The sequence below is a fragment of the Protopterus annectens genome, chromosome 6.part0 (genome assembly GCF_019279795.1).
Source record: "Protopterus annectens isolate FY-2018-M chromosome 6.part0, PAN1.0, whole genome shotgun sequence".
In the NCBI taxonomy this organism is placed as follows: domain Eukaryota; kingdom Metazoa; phylum Chordata; order Ceratodontiformes; family Protopteridae; genus Protopterus; species Protopterus annectens.
Genome location: NC_056737.1, coordinates 180,079,808 through 180,097,201, shown reverse-complemented (window position 1 = coordinate 180,097,201; position 17,394 = coordinate 180,079,808). Strand labels below are relative to the sequence as shown.

The 17,394-nt window shown below is 46.2% G+C and overlaps 1 protein-coding gene across 1 annotated transcript in view; it reads left to right on the top strand.

The window, feature by feature from the left end:
* Positions 1-17,394, top strand: part of ANGEL1 (angel homolog 1) — a gene marked incomplete in the record, with an annotated part of 1,002,072 nt that overhangs the window by 273,805 nt on the left and 710,873 nt on the right. The window contains 1 exon segment of the mRNA XM_044073897.1: positions 16,211-16,665. Within this exon segment, the coding sequence (XP_043929832.1) occupies positions 16,211-16,665 (455 nt within the window).

The following is a 17,394-nucleotide window of genomic DNA, read 5'->3' as shown; positions in this document are numbered from 1 at the left end:
AAATAAAGTCCAGTCTAGTACCCTCTCAAGACATGTGCTTTCTGGGTGTGAGACTGAATACAGCAGCCCAGATGGCCTTTTTAACCCCGGACAAACAAAAGAGTCTATCACTTTACTTCCATCAACTATCTCATCAGTCCGTGCTGACTGCAAGGACAGTCCTTCAAGCATTAGGGTTCATGGCATCTTGTATTCTGGTGCTTCCCAATGCCAAACTGCATATGAGGAAGCTACAATGGTATCTCAAAATGTATGGACACAGCACTGCCAGGATTTGGACACTGTCATTCAAATAATACCTTGCCTTCAAAAGAATTTTTGTGGTGGGCTCAGGAATGTCACCTAAACAAGGGACTCTCTGTGACCCGGCCAGAGGCGAGTCAGATTTTAACGACAGATGCCTCGGACATTGCTTGGGGAGCTCATCTAAATGGAAAGTGGATACAAGACAAGTGGCCTGCCAGACTACAGCATCTACATATCAACATGAAGGAGATGTTAGCAGTCCAGTTTGCATTAATGGCTTTCAAGGAGTTACTTCTTCCAGGGCAGGTGTTGATTCTAACAGACAACACAACTGTCATGTGGTACATCAACAAGCAAGGGGAACACATTCTTATCCTCTATGCAGGCAAGCAATGATTTTATGGGAGACTGCGCTAAGCTTGCAACTAACTCTTCAGGCAAGGTTTCTGCCGAGCACAGAACTCCTTAGCAGATGTGTTAAGCAGACAAATCATGGATCCCCACGGTGGAAACTGGATCTTCATGTATTTGAAAATTGACAGTGTCATGGGGAACTCCAGACATAGATCTGTTCGCTTCTCCACTAAACCACCAGCTGCCACAGTATTGCACAAAGGGGTTTCATCACACAGCTTGGAAAGTGGATGCTCTGTCTTTCAGTTGGAAAAACCTTCATGTGTATGCCTTTCCTCCTCTGCCTCTTCTACCAAAGGTACTATTAAAGGTCAGACAAGACAGGCCAAGGATGATTTTGATAGCTCCAGATTGGCCTCGGCAACACTGGTACCCACTACTACGGAGTCTGGTAAGGAAGCCTCCATGGCCTTTACCTCTGATTCCTCATCTGTTATCTCAGAAGGATGGTCATCTGCTCAATGTCAAGCTTCACTCTCTTCATCTAACAGCCTGGCATATTCTGTGTTGAAACACAGCAGGTCTCAACTTCCTCAACAAGTTTTAAATGTGATTATGGAAGCTAGAAGGCCTAGTACAAGGAAAGTAAAATGGAAGAGATTTTTATTTTGGAGTACAGCAAAGAATTTGCAGGTTTCTGAGCCTAATTTGAGTGTGGCTCTTCAATATCTTACTGAGTTATTGGACAAAGGTTTGTCCTTCTCTTCCATTAAGATTCATGCTGCAGCAATTTCAGCTCACTATGATTGTGACCCACCATTGTTTTCGCATCCTTTGTTCAAGCAGTTTCTTAGAGGGCAAAGAATATAAGACCTCCACGAGAGCTCCTACTCCTGCTTGGGATCTCAATTTTGTGTTGGAAAAACTTACTCTACAACCTTTTGAGCCTCGCTACTGCTGAATTGAAATACTTGTCATGGAAGACTGCTTTTCTGTTGGCTATTACTTCTGCAAGAAGGGTGTCTGAGTTGCAGGCCCTTATGGCAGTAGAGCCCTTTTTGATTTTCCATAAGGATAGGGTATCATTATGTACTAATCCTTCTTTTATGCCTAAGGTGGTTTCTAGTGTGGCTTTAAACCAAACTATTCATTTGCCTACTTTTATGCAGACCCCCAAAATAAAGGGGAAAAGATTTTGCACACTTTAGATGTACACAGGCAATTTATTATTTAAGCAGGACTAAGGATTTCAGGCAGTCTCAGCAGTTGTTTGTTTCTTTTGCTTTGAGTTCACAGGGCAAGCCTGTGTCAAAACAAACTATTTCTAGGTGGATTGGCTTTTGCATTGCATTTTGTTATTCCCATCATGGCAAGGAGATTCCAGCTGGGATTAGGCCTCATTCCACTAGGGCTACTGCCACTTCAACAGCATTTCTAAGGGGTGGCAACTAAGGATATTTTGGAAGCAGCTACTTGGAGTTCAGTGCATACTTTCTCTAAGCATTATCACCTTCCTATCTACTCTAAGTCTAGGGCTGGTTTTGCCACAGCTGTTTTGCAAGGCATGTTGTCAGCTCCTGCTTCTTTATGATTTGCCAGCCTCCCTTACCTCTGCTTTGGGATTCTACCCAATAGTAAGGACTGCAGCAATGGGGAGCGAAGAACATAGTACAGTTTTGTACCTACCATAAATGTAGATGTTCGAGGATCCCCATTGCTGCAGTCCTCCTTCCCTCTGTGTTTAGGGGTGGTTGTGTAGGTGAGGTTACATGCTTATATTTTTGTATATATTCTTGTATATATTGTACATATTTTTGGTGCAGGTATTTTGGGCCTTGTCTTTTTAGGGTCTTCTGACATCTGGGGCAAGAAAAGACTGAGGATATGACGTCGGTCATGCGCACTAGTACCCTGACGCAGTCTAATGCGCCCTGACCGACGTCAGCCTTATACTCTGGTATTCGGGCCGACTGGACGCGGACTATACCCAATAGTAAGGACTGCAGCAATGGGGATCCTCGAACATCTACATTTATGGTAGGTACAAAACTGTACTTTACCTCCTACTGCTCCTCTAGGCGTCAAATATTGCTTGTTTATATTTGCATTAATAATTTCAAAACCATGCCCTATACGAGGTATCGAATATTTTATCTTGAAGCATACATGATGGCAAACACAATCGTATTGATATTTGACCTATGTCAATGAGTATTTGTTAGAATTGTAAGGTGATGACTTTATTTTTTAAAGACTCAAGCCACACCCACTAGGAGTTAAAGGTGCACAGTCAAAAGAGCTGTACTGGAAGGAATGATTTAATTGTGCCTGTATTTGATTTTTTGTTGTTACTGCTGTGTTTTCTGGTTGTGAGTGATATACCTTTTTTCTTACCTTGTCAGTAAAAGCTTACTTATTGGTATAGGCTCCTCCCTTCCCTCTGGTAAATTCTTAAATACCATTGTTTTTTATTCCCTTTTTTATTCCCTTTCTCTTCTTCTTTCTTTACCCCTTTGTGGGTATTTTTTCCCCCACTACCATTGTTGGTCCAAAAAAAAAAAAAAAAAAAAACTTTGTTCTTATGTATGTTTGTATTTCCTGTAGCATGTGTGTGAAAGTTTTGAATCTGGGCATGTGCCCTCTTGTATTTGTGGAAGATGGCTGAGAAACTCAAGGGAACCACAGAGTTCAAGCAATGTAAGGAATGTGGCAGAAAGATGCACAGCTCAGCTTAACGTTTGGGGGGGGCACACTTGGAAATCCAGCCACTTTGTGAACTCTGCAAGGGTTTCAGTGCTCGAACCCTTGCAGTGGCGCAACAAACTAATTCTGAAAGGGCTGGTAAAATGCCCTTTTGGTGAAACTTTGTCTGAGGCAGAGACATCTAAATCTCCCAAAAAAGAGCCCAAGAAAAGGAGTCATTCAGTTCCTGCATTTCCTAAACTACATGAATATAAATCCAAGTCTAAATCTTCTAAGGGCCAGGTGCCGACTCATCCCTCCGAATCGAGGTCCAAGATACCAAACTCTACACCAATTACTACTGTTCCAGCACAGAAGCCTGTCTCATCTCCTGTGTTGCCAAAGACTGCCGAAACTTAAAAAAATTCCTACGGCAGTGGCTTTGTCATCGGTACCAGTGACCGTCTTGGCACCAACAATAGTTTCCCCTACCATACCAGTTACTTCCTCCCCTACAGAGAAAGTTATTGGTCAACCGACCATGGTGCCAAAGGTTGAGAGTGCACCCAGGACTAGGTACTCCCCGTTGTAGACCCCTTCTTGGGTCACAATTAAGCCCATTCATTGAAAGACCAGAATCACCCTCTGGGATGTCCATCTGTTCCACCAGGAGCCTTTCAGAGCTTGATATTGTCAGATTAGTGGATCAGCTCTTGGCAGCCAGAGGTCTCCCTGCCCCATCTATGACCTCTCCAAGCACTCCCACTTATCTTCCTCCTTCCCACAGGTCTTGAAGCCCTCGACTTTGATGTTCCCAGTGCCAACTACTTCATTGCCGATGGTGGACCTCACCTTGGTTCAAGAACCGACTTTGTGGTTGACTGCTCCATCGGAGGCTGACCTACCATGGGACCATGACTTGGCTGCCGGCTCTGGGATCCCTGGATCGGCTCTGATTTTTTTACATGGTGCCGTCTACAGTTTCTGGTGCCCTGGCAGTTTTGAATCTGCTTGTGGCTCCTGCTCCAGAGGTGGGTTCGTTTGAGCTGGGTGTGATCCCAGTTCTGAGGTTATCTTTCTCTGTTCTGGGCTCCCATCCCTCTTCGGGTGGGCCTGCCTTCCAGATAATAGAGACCCCTGGCCTCTGCAGGCTCACAGCTGGTACCATCCCCATCAGAGTGTCATATCTGTGTATCCTCTGGCCTCCAGCTGTCACAATCTGCTACACTGGGACAGCGGGCACAAAAGCAGCAAGACACCTTGTTGGAAGGTCCCCTCTCTTCGGAGTCCTCCTTGGATCTTCCCCCTGAGGAGCCACCCCAAGAGAATGTGCAAGAGGAAGCACCTGGATTCTCCAGAAGAATCGATCACTGAGGATACAGATTTTGAGGAAGGGGAAGGGCCCCCTCGGTCGCTCCCTGAAGATGTCTTCTTTGGAGACATCCTGGAAATTTTAAAATAGAGGGGTGATTGGAAATCCACTAACCCATACTCCGAGGAATCTGTTTTCTTGCAGGCTTTTCGTGCCCGCCCTTTTACTTCTTGGGTGACCCCACTTTGCAATGAACTGGTAAAACTCATCGTGCAGCGTGTGTGGAAGGCCCCTAATACTATAGAGCTAATTCCCCGGAGACAGGACAAAATTATTTCCGCGCCCAAGGATCAGCTTCACTGGTCAAAAGGTCCAGCAGTAGATGCCATGGTGGTGACTGCTACAAAGAAGGAACTCACTGAGAAGAGTCCAACTGTCCATCCTCCCAACCGAGAGTCCAGGACGAAGGACAGATTCTGGAAACAGGTGTTTGCTTCATCAACCTTCGCCATACGGTCCTTGCACATTTTATGCGACTCCAGAGGGATCTGGTAACCGAGCTTTCAGAAACTTTAGCAGGAGCAGTATCCAACAAGGTTGCCTCTCAGCTTGCCATCCTAGAGTCCATCTCCAACTCGTCCATGCGGCTTATTGCAAATACTGCCGAAGGGACTTCCAGAGTAGCGGGTACAGGCGTTGCCATTGGGCGTCATGCCTGCGTTCGCTTGTGTGACTTTGCGGACTCCTTTAAGTCTTCCATTATCAATGCTTCAGTTGATGCTTCATCACTTTTTGGCCCAAAAGTCAGAGACACATTAGGCGGGTGTGAGAAGGAAGGAAAAACCCTTTTTGCTGTGGGCGTGCATTTTTCCACTCCTCAAAGACTTTACTCCAGGAATCAGAGGAGTGGAAAGATGTTGTTCAGAAAGTCCCAAGGGCCTTTTTGGGACACACGTGGCGAGTATTTCTCCCAGGGCATAGGGGGGAACTCTTCTGAAAGATGCCCCTCCTGTGGTATAGGGGGCCCCCGAGTAACCATGGTTCCATGGATGCTTTCTCTGGGAAAACCCTACCAGTGCTCCTGAGCAGTGGTCCGATTGCTTACCTCTGGAAGCAGTCAGGGGAAGATTCTCTCTGCACCACGCAGCCTGGCACACAATAACATCCGATTCTTGGGTGCAGAATATAATTACCAGAGGTTACCATATCCCCTTCAATCTTTGCCCCAGGCCACAAAGATGACTCCCCGATATTTCCACCCAGTCAGAGGGATATAGCAGCACTCGAAATCCAAAAGCTGCTTCAAAAAAAAAAAAGAGTCCTCCAAACATTCCCACCAGACCAAATAGGATCTGGATTTTACTCAAGATTCATTTTTAGTGTCAAAAAAGACAGGGGACTGGTGGGCCAATCTTAGATCTTAGTGTACTGAACAAGTTTCTTCAACAAACAAAATTCCGGATGATCACTGTTCAGTGTATCCTCCTGTTTTTTGGAGAAAGACGATTGGATGTGCTCCATAGATCTTCAGGACACGTATTACCACATAAAAATGGACAAATGCTCAAGAAGATACCTCCGCTTCTGGCTAAGAGCCAGTCATTACCAATTTCGAGCACTGCCCTTTGGTCTCGCCACAACCCCCAGGGTGTTCACCAAATGCATGGCAGTGGTAGCAGCTCACGTAAGGCTACAAGAATTCCAGGTGTTTCCATATTTAGACGACTGGCTCCTCACTGCCCCCACTAGGCATCAACTGCTTTCCGCCCTGGACTCCTTTCTAGGGCTTGCAGAGTTCTTAGGCATATCGATCAACAGGGAAAAGTCAAAGCTGTCCTCCATACAGGACCTAGACTTCATCAAAGCAAGACTAACCACAAGATCCTGCATGGCTGCTTTTCCTCTTCACAGGCTGGAAGAGTTGAGGATACAACTAAAAATGATACTCTCTCAAGACAAAGTTCCAGCCTGCCAGGTCTTACAGTTCCGTGGGTCCATGGCAGCATCAATCACCGTAGTTCCTCTGGTGAGATACTATATGAGGTTACAGTGGCTTCTGGCATCACAGTGGTCAATGTTAACTCATCGACTGTCCCACCCAATCCGGATAACCAACCGGTGCAAGCAGGACTTTTATATTGGTGGATGAAACCAGAAGAAAAATTTTGGAGCTGACCCTTTTCCTTCTCTCAGCCCAAGGCCATAGTGACCATGGACACATCCCTGATAGGATGGGGGGCATTTTCAGGGAAAGAACATCCAAGGCACTTGGTCCACTACAGAGGCCAGTTTGTATATCAACATCCTAGAACGGAGGGCAAGTGCTCTTAGCATTGCAAGCATTCCAATCTGCCCTCCCTTCAGGGACAATTGCTTATTCAGTTAGACAACATGTCTAGTCTGGTACATCAACAAACGGGGGAACCAAATCCTCCCCACTTTGTTAGGAAGCCCTAAGAGTTTGGCAGTGGGGAATCGCCTCTAACCACTTTCCGATAGCAACGCACATTCTGGGGAATTCCAACGTGATTGCAGACAAACTGAGCAGATGCATTCTCCTGCCTCATGAGTGGTCTCTCAATCCCGATGTTGCAGCGAAGATTTTTCATCGATGGGGTTAGCCTTACTGCAGTTTGTTTGCCTCTTCTACAAACCACAAATGCAGCAGCTACTTTGCCCCGGTCTCTTCTTGGGGGGAAGTCCCCGAGAGATGCTGTTTTTCATGATTGGCCCCTGGGACTTCTTTATGCCCTTCCACCAATCCCCTTAATTCCCCAATGTCTGAAGAAAGCCCAAAGGTTGAGAAGCAAAGTGATTCTCATTGTGTCTTATTGGCCTCATCAAGTCTGGTTTCCCTTTCTCTGCCCTCATTTAATTTACCATCTGTGGATTTTGGATCCAACCCCAGACCTGTTGTCTCATCCACAGGGCCTGGTCCATCCCAACCTGCAAAATCTCAAGCTGACAGCTTGGTTTCTCCACTTCCAGTAATTGCTAGGCGAAATAACTTCTCTTCACCAGTACAAAAGATACTTCTGGCTTCACATAAATCATCCACCAGAAAACTTTATCTTAGCAAATGGAAGAGATTTGTGCATTGGTCTGATGAAAAGGGTAGTGACCCTTTTTCAGCCTCTATCAACAAAGTCTTGGAATATTTATCCACCTTATTCCAATCAGGAGCCTCTACTTCTATTAGAGTTAATTTAGCTGTCATTTCAAATTTCCATAATGGTTTCAGTGACCTTCCTCTGATGTCCCACCATTTCTGCAAAACCTTTCCGAAGGGCGCTTTGCATTTGAAATTGCCTTTCAAAGACCCATTGCACCTTGGAGTTTAACATTGGTCTTACAAAGTTTGGTTCATCAGCTTTTCAAGCCAGCAGCCACTTGTGATATCAAATTCCTATCTTGGAAAACTCTATTCCTGGTAGCTATCATGTCATCCAGGAGAATCTCAGAATTGCAGTTTCTGTGTGTAAAATACCCGTATGATATTTTTTTTACAGAGAGGGAGTATCACTCTGAAGTAATCCTTCCTTTTTGCCTAAAGTGGTGTCAGATTTCACTGGGTTTATCAACAAAAGTTAGGGCTCATTCTACTAGATCTGTTTCCATTTCGGTAGCCTTTCATTCCAGAGCTTCTATGGATGACATGTGCAGCCACATCTTGGGCTATTCCCCATACCTTTATCACTTCCCAAGGTCTAAATTAGCTAGGTACCCTGTCCCAACAGTCAGAAATGAATGAAGATTGACAACATCAGATAAAGAACTTATGTTCTTATCATAGCGTTCCATCTGTGGTGTCGATCTTCATTCATTCTTGACATCAAACCTATTTTTTCCCCCTCCTAAGACTCCTGGAGGTTCAGAACTAGTCCTGGGATTATAGAAAGGTGGATGCTCAGACATAGCTTCCATCATTTTTTACTCTATAGGCAAACTCGATCTGAGGGGAGGGGAAGAGAGGCACTATGGGTAGCCATGGCTTGAGAGTTTCTGGCTAGTGCAAGCTTGATATAATGGCTGAGTTGGTTCCAAGGGTCAGAACCGAGACCCAGCAGTCAAGAATGAATGAAGATCGACAACACAGATGGAACATTATGGTAAGAACATAACATGTTAAGTTGTCTATCTCGCCTTCATTCTTGCTGGATGGGTTCGGAGCTGATCCTCGGCTCCGACTCTGCAATCTACTAAAGCTCGAGAGCTATTTACTGGCTCGAGGCCCTCCCTATATCCCACAATGCTAGGCATCAGATCCCCAGATCTCGTTTGCCGCTTCAGCTACGAGGTTGTGATTTACTTGGCTCCAGGTCGTATTAATCTTTTTTCATATATATATATATATATATATATATATATATATATATATATATATATATATATTAAAAGTTAACTTTAGTTTTTCTCGATAACCTTTTCTTATATTTATAACTTCCCGGTTAGTTTACTCTCTGTTTACTCCCTAATATTCCCTCTTAGAAACTCGTTTTAGTTAGAGAGTCCCCCCCCCCCCCTTTTTTTCTCAGTGGCTAATCTCCCCTCCCTTTCCTTGTGTTATAGGGTAGTGTTAGCTCTTTTACTTTATTACAGTTGTAGACGTGTGTGTGTGTGTGTGTGTGTGTGTGTGTGTGTGTGTGTGTGTGTGTGTGTGTGTGTGTGTATATATATATATATATATATATATATATATATATATATATATATATACTTATAGTTAGCTGTGTAATTGTTTAAATTTGTTAGCTTAACTAGTGTGTGTGTGTGTGTATGTGTGTGTTCTGCGTGTTTAAGCACTAGTGACTTTTTCTTTGGTATCCATCATGTCTAAGGATACCAAATTCTCAGGTTTTAAGAAGTGTGACTCATGCTGTCAGAAGATGATCTCTGACAGATGGTCACACTTCTTGCGTTTATTGCTTGGGCCCCCTACACTTGCAGGACTCCTGCTCGGTCTGACATGCCTTCAGCCCGAGAGTCCTGCAGGAGCATAGGAACAAACTCATCCTGAGAGGCTTACTTAAGCCAGAAGGATCCCCGACCAAGCCTTCGTCGGGTAAATCCTCTAAGCCCGCCAAGCCGTCGACTCCCAGTTCGGAGCCGTCGCCTGGTGGAGCACCTGCCTCCTCATCGGCTCCGGCTGGAGCCGACACCTCTAGACCTCAGTCGGCTCCGACATTACTGTCGGAACCGTCTTTGAGCCAAAAATGTTCTAGGTCCCCTTCCCTAGAATCGGTTCGCTCGGCTCCGAGGTCACCATTACTCCAATCTGAGAAAAGCCATAGGTCCCACTCATCTCGGTCTTCCAGGCTATCTGATCATGACCTAGAGAGGGTGGTCAGCAGACTCCTTAAGTCGCAGGTCCTGGCCAAAATTTTAACTAGCCCATCTCAACAGACTGTGGCTGTCCCGGTATCTATAGCAGTTCCTCCTCTGACTCCCTCCATGTGTTCGGAGCCGGTTGGGGCTCGAATCTTGGTGCCGTCGGAGCCAATACCACACCTTTCGGCTCCTTCGTCGGCTCCGATCTCTTCCTTGGTTCCGTCCTTGGAGGGATCTGGGCGCCGAGACTCCCTCGTCGGCTCCGAGGGGGCGAGTGGCATCGGACCCTTGCCCGACCATATTCTCCCTCTCGGAGCATCGGCGCAGGTGAGCTTGGCCCCATTGGCCACGGAGCCGTCCCTCTCGGTGCCGACAGGGGTTCTCCTCTCCCCGGAGCGGGGACCTTCTGCTCTGCCTGACAGGGGCGCCTTCGAGGTCATGAGGAGTGTGCTGACTCGTCGGCTCCTCGATCAGTCCTTTCGGCTCCTCCCCCATGGTACCTGCATCGGTCTCTGTCCACCCTCCTGACCCCAAGCATGGAGACCAAATGCTCCAGGTCGCCCTATTGGGCGTATCTTCCTCTTCCGAGGCCTCCCCCGATCCTTCGGAGCCCCCCCACCCCCCGGAAGAGAAAATGTAAGAGGAAACATGTCTACTCCCCCGAGTCAGTCACGTCTGATACCGACTTGGAGGATTCGGAAGGGTCCCCAAGATCCCCCTCTGAGGATGTCTCCTTTTCAGACATCCTAGAAATCCTTAAGCAGAGGGGGAACTGGACTGCCCTTAACCCTTCGGAGGATGAGTCGGTCTACCTGGACGCGTTTGTTCTCGCCCTTCCACCTCCTGGGTGTCTCCGCTTTTCGACCCACTAATGGAAGTGGTGGCTCAAAAGGCGTGGTCAGCCCCGGACACAGTGGAAACAACTCCCCATAGGCTCACTAAATTTATTACAGCCCCACCCAACAAGCAATTTTTGACAAAAGGTGTCCCTGTTGATGCCATGGTGGTTGCAGCAGCCACAAAGAAGGAGTTGGCTGACCCTTCGTTGCCTGTCCATCCACCTAATAAAGAATCTCGGACAATGGACAGGTACGGGAAGCGGGTGTTTTCCTCAGCGACCTTCTCTATGCGGTCGATGAATTATCTGTGCCATTTCACCCATCCCCAAAGGGATCTTCTTAAGGAACTGGATGATGCACTTCACAGCTGCGGGGGCTCAAGACAAGATAAACTCCCAGCTGGCGACCCTAAATTCTGTCGTCAACCCCTCCATGCGGCTCATTTCTCATGCAGCCGATGGGGCGAGTAGGGCCACAGGTACAGGCGTGGCTTTGAGAAGACATGCCTGGATGCGGTTATGCAACTTTGCTGACCCCTTTAAGGCATCCTTCACCAATACCCCTTTTGATGGTTCGGCTCAGTTTGGACCACAGGTGAAAGATACCCTTACCAGGTGTGAGCAGGAAGGCAAGACTCTCTCTGCCGTGGGAGTCCGCTTTTCCACTCCCTCTAGACCATACCCCAAGGGTCAGAAGAGTGGAAAAATATGGTTTTGGAAACCCCAGGGAGTCGTGCCTGACACACGTGGCGAGTTTCCCTCCAGGGGCAGGGGAGGGAACAATAATAGACGCCACCCGAGGGGCAGAGGGGGCCCGCAGAATCAGGGTAGCAGAGAATCGTTCTCTGACAAGCCCTTTCAGCACCACTGAGGGGCTGCCGACTGTCCGCCTTCGGAGGCAGTCGGGGGAAGTTTGTCACTGTACCCAGAAGCCTGGCAACTCCTCACACAAGACAAATGGGTACGGTCTATCATATCCGAGGGTTACAAGATTCCCTTTATCCACACCCCGGTACAAGCAACCAAGTCCCTTCCAGATGTTCCACCCGGTCTAAGGGAACAGGCAGTACTAGAAATTTCAAAACTGCTAGACAAAGGGCCATCCAGCCAGTCCCAGCAGACCAGCAAGGATCCGGAATCTACTCGTAAGTTCTTTTTGGTGCCAAAAAAGACAGGGGACTGGAGACCCATTTTGGATCTCAGCAGGCTAAAGAAGTCTGTTCAAAGAACAAAGTTCCGGATGGTCATGCTCCAGTCCATTCTCCCCTTTTTGGGTCAGGACAATTGGATGTGCTCCATAGATCTTCAGGATGCGTACTACCGTATCAAAATGAACAGGCGCTCCAGAAGGTTTCTCCGCTTCCGGCTGGGAGCCAGTCACTATCAATTCAGGGCCCTGCCCTTTGGTCTCACCACAGCCCCCAGGGTGTTCACCAAATGCATGGCAGTGGTTACGGCTCACCTGAGACGGCGAGGATTCCAGGTGTTTCCATATCTCGACGACTGGCTCCTCACTGCTCCCACCAGGCATCAACTACTACGAGCCAGGGATTATACCATCCAAACTTGCACCGAGCTAGGTATATCAATAAATTTTGAAAAGTCTGCATTGTCGCCATCTCAGTCTATTATCTTTATAGGCGCAATCTTAAATTCAAAAGATCTGTCTGCAAGGCTTCCTCTTGACAGAGTTTCAGAAATCCACTGACATGTGCAAGTCTTACTACAGTGCAAAAGGATTCAAGCCAGAGTTGTACTAAAGACCTTGGGCCTCATGGCAGCAGCAATCATACTAGTTCCTCTGGCTTGCTTTCACATGCGGCTTCTTCAGTGGATGCTTTTTACTCAATGGTCCTTTCAACAGCTTCCAATGTCTCACAAGATAATAATCACTCAGTCATGCAAAGACCACCTAGCTTGGTGGATGGTCTCCCCTCTGATACTCCAGGGCAGACCGTGTGTTCTTCCTCCTCCTGTTGCCACAGTGACCACGGATACCTACCTGATCGGGGGGGGGGGGGGCATTTTCAGGGCAGGACTGTCCAAGGCACCTGGCAACCTCTAGAGTACCATCTGCACATAAATGTCTTGGAGATGAGAGCGGTGTTTTTGGCGTTGCAAGCTCTTCAGGACTCTCTGCCCACCGGGACTATTCCAATTCAGACAGGCAATATGTCTGTAGTGTGGTACATCAACAAGCAGGGAGGAACCAAGTCCTATCCCTTATGTCGAGATGCACTCAGACTCTGGCAGTGGGCAATCTCCTCTCAACGGTTTCTGATAGCAACGCACATCCCCGGGAGGTCCAACGTCATAGCGGACAGGCTAAGCAGAACTATTCTCATACCTCACGAGTGGTCTCTCAATCAATTAGTAGCGGATAAAATCTTCCGCAGATGGAGTCAACCTTGCTGTGACCTTTTTGCAACCCCTCTCAACAGCAAGTGTGACGACTTCTTCACTCTCTTCCCCCTTCCCGGCCACTCCCCCAGAGATGCTGTAGTCCACGATTGGCCCCGGGGTCTTCTGTACGCTTTTCCACCTTTTCCCCTAATTCCCAAGCTAATTCAGAAGGCAACCGCTTTGGGATCCAGGATGATCCTCATTGCCCCTTACTGGCCTCGACAAGTTTGGTTCCCGTTCCTGCATCACCACCTGCTGGAGCAGCCGTGGAATCTGGACCCAGTGCCAGACCTCTTGGTCCAACAGTCGGGTGGGCTGCACCAGTCCCTTTGGTCTCTCAACCTTACAGCTTGGTTGCTCCACTTCCAGCTTTAGCCAGACTTCTGCTAATTTCTCAGCCAGTGTGTGAAATCCTCCTTTCTTCGCACAAATCTGCCACTAGGAAGACGTATGCTAGTAAGTGGAAACGTTTCTCCTTCTGGGCAGAGGCTAGGAATATCGACCCTTTTACAGCCCCTGTCCATCATGTTTTAGATTTTTTTAGCAGAACTCTTTCAAGCTGGTTCCTCCTCTGCCAACATTAGGGTCCAATTAGCTGCTATTGCAAATTTCCATGCTAGCCTGTCAGAAACCAGCATCATGTCTCACAAACTTTGCAAGGCCTTTCTCAAAGGAACTTTGTTACTTAGGCCCCTGGTCAGGGATCCCCCGCCTCCGTGGGACTTGAACTTGATATTGACTTCCTTGATTCTCTCCCCCTTTGAACCAGCGGCTTCCTGTTCCTTAAAATTGCTCTCCTGGAAGACTCTCTTTTTGGTAGCCATCACATCAGCTAGGAGAGTTTCGGAACTTCAAGCTCTCTGTATTTGTCCTCCTTATCTTGTGTTTCATAAGGACAGAGTTTCACTTGGGCCTAATCCTTCGTTTTTACCCAAGATACCCTCTGAAACAAATCTGAATCAATCTGTTGATTTGCCCGTATTTTTTCCTAACTATTCGAACAAAGCTGAACAAAATTTCCACCGCTTGGATGTTCACAGGCAATTACGTTTCTACTTGGACAGGACAAAGCAAATGAGAAAATCAGACCAACTTTTCCTATTCTATGCTGAGGGCAAACAAGGACGGCCTGTTTCCAAAGTAACCTTATCCATGTGGTTGTCCTCTATTATTACCTTGATTTATCAACTCGGATATAAACAACTCCCTGCTAAACCTAAAGGTCATTCCACCAGAGCATTGGCTACGTCGGTAGCCTTTCAAGCAAGACTACCAATGGAATCTATTTGTACCGCAGCCACTTGGGCCACTGCTCATACATTCATTTCACATTATAAGTTGGATGTGGCCTCTAGGAATAGAGCTGAGTTTGGTTCCACTGTGATCAAGAGTCTGTTCCAATGAGCCACCCAGGACTAAGGTGCTAGGGACGCTGTCCCATCCAGCAAGAATGAAGGCGAGATAGACAACTTAACATTAAGAAGTTATGTACCTACCATAACGTTCCATGTTAGTTGTCTTCTTCTCGCCTTCTTTCTTGCGTCCCACCCTCCATCCCCCTAGCCTGTACAGACCGAGAAGAGTCCCCTTTTGGGGCCTTCTTTCTCTGGATAACTCTGACGTACATCGTGTCCTCCTCTGTCTTTGTACTCTAGTTTTCCTTGTGGTTGGACAGGTGTCCTTGAATCTTTCCTTGGTGTTAGCTCTGCTAAACGAGATCTGTAGATCTGACACCTAGCATTGTGGGATATAGGGAGGGCCTCGAGCCAGTAAATAGCTCTCGAGCTTTAGTAGATTGCCGAGTCGGAGCCGAGGACTGGCTCCGAACCCATCCAGCAAGAAAGAAGGCGAGAAGAAGACAACTAACATGGAACGTTATGGTAGGTACATAACTTCTTATTCTTTTTCATGTAAGAAGAGTTTAAAAATCATGTAAATAAGTTCATGTACAGATGTGTTTACCCTGCAGTTATAAATGTGCATAATGTGTTACTCAAATGTCTTCCCTGAAAATGGGTTTTACGTAGTCAAACTTTTCCCGATCAAGAAAGACAAATAAATAAATGCATTCCCATGAGTTGTATGGGTTGTCCATCAGCAGTCAGTGCTAAGTTTTGTTTCAGCTTTAAACTTCAAAGACTCCTTTGATCTTTCACAAGAGAATTTGTGAATATTGTTCTCTTCCTGGAGACCAGAACATTACAGAGTCTGCTATGACACGACAAAGGATTGTATTCCTTTCTTTTGGGTTTATCCAACTGCTTGAAAATGTCAGGTGGAAAAAAAAACATTCATGTTGTTCTTAGTCTGTTCCCAGTGAAATTTTGAATCCTTGAAAAAAACAATGTAGAACCAGGATCCAAGCACCAAAATTTATTCCCTGCAGCACTCGTGATGTTTTTGTTTAGTTTTTACTCTCCCCACAGCTGACCATCTGCTACCACCAGCTCCACCCCTCATTCACCAGGTCTACCAAATGTGCCTTAGCCTCCCCAGGGCTCAACCTAACTCACTTCTGGGCTGTTGAAGAAATTGAAGATGGTTGTATAGCATCATACTGCTGTCATCGAGTTGCCCTAACTCCAACCACCCTGCAACAGCCTTATGAACACCACTGTGGCATCCTTTTAAGATGTGCAGGTAAGCTTCTGCACACGTATAAGCCAAACAAACAGTATACCATTTGAAGTGTGGAGCTGACCGTGATACTTATGCGGCTATTGCAACGAGCCTAGATTGCGTCCTTTCCCCCCCAGGATGGATAAGCCAGCGTCTGCTTCTTACTTCCATCCTCCCCCTGCTTGTCCCCCTCCTGTGCCCATACTAATAGTTAAACACAGGTCTTCTGGGGTACAGCAGTGGCTCCCACTTTAGTCCACGAGGTTGGGTTCCAATAGCAGTTATGGTAAGTGCTGTTACACAGTTGTACTTTTTTGTTGCTGCTAGTAAAACTGTCTTAAGTTCTTTTTATTCATATTAAAGTAATGCATTTTAATTTGTTGATTTCACTGTTTACTCAGTGTCACTTTTTTTTTTTTTTTTTTTAGGTTATGAGTGCATTTATAAAAGGCGAACGGGCATTAAAACAGATGGCTGTGCCATCTGTTATAAATCTGCCAAATTCTCTCTGATTTCATGTGTCCCTATAGAATTCTTTAGACCCCCAGCAGACATTCTGAATAGGGACAATGTAGGACTGATAACTTTGCTACAGCCACTAACTCCAGAGACTGCTGAGGCAGAGAATGTGAGGACATCGAAGGTTACTCCTGTCTGCATAGTAAATACCCACTTGCTGTATAACCCTCGTCGTGGTGATATAAAACTAGCACAGACTGCTGTTCTTTTAGCAGAAATTGATAGGATAGCAAGAATAAATCCAGAAGAAGAAATCTACTACCCAATTATACTGTGTGGTGATCTGAATGCAGTCCCTGACTCTCCACTGTATGCATTTATCAGGAATGGGAAGTTGCAGTACCGTGGACTTTTTGGTTGGAAGGTAAGTGTGCTCTAAGTGACCATTTGCCATTTTAACTTATTAATAAAGTAGTCACTTGCCTGTTTCATGTTAAACAGTTTTTACTTTGTGTGTTTCTGCTTCTTTATCATTTCTGTGCTGCTGCCCTTTGGTGTTGCCACTGTGTGATAGCAATGGCGATTTTTATTTAGCTCTTCTGGCATTTTTGTATTAAATTATTAATCCCTCTTATGTGCTGTACTTCTGAGGGAGAGTGGTTAGGGCATACTACCAGGACAGTATAGTCAGGTGAATGGAACCCAACAAAGAGTTTTTTGCTAGCTTATTTTCAATTGCCACTTTAAGGTAAACTCAGTCTTATTTGGGTCTATATTATAAGATTGAAACTTCAGATACTCGAATATCTTAAGCTCGATCTCTAAATGTTGAAACCTAAAAACCGCAAACGGCCACTTCCACACAGGGAAAGAATTCGCTCGGCTGTATTAAACAAAGCAAACTTTTAAACACAAATAAAGTGGGGTCTTTGCCCCCCACACCCCTAACTAAATATACCAACTCTGAGGTCGCTCTACATTGGAGAAAAGGACAAACTCCGCATAACGGCCAAGCAATTTTTTTTCCTGATGAAAATTTCACGGAAGTGGCCATTCGCGATTTTCAGCTTTTGACATTTACAGATTGAACTTTAGGTATTCGAGTACCTAAATTTTCAGTCTTGTAATATAGACCCGTCTTCTTTAGCTTTAG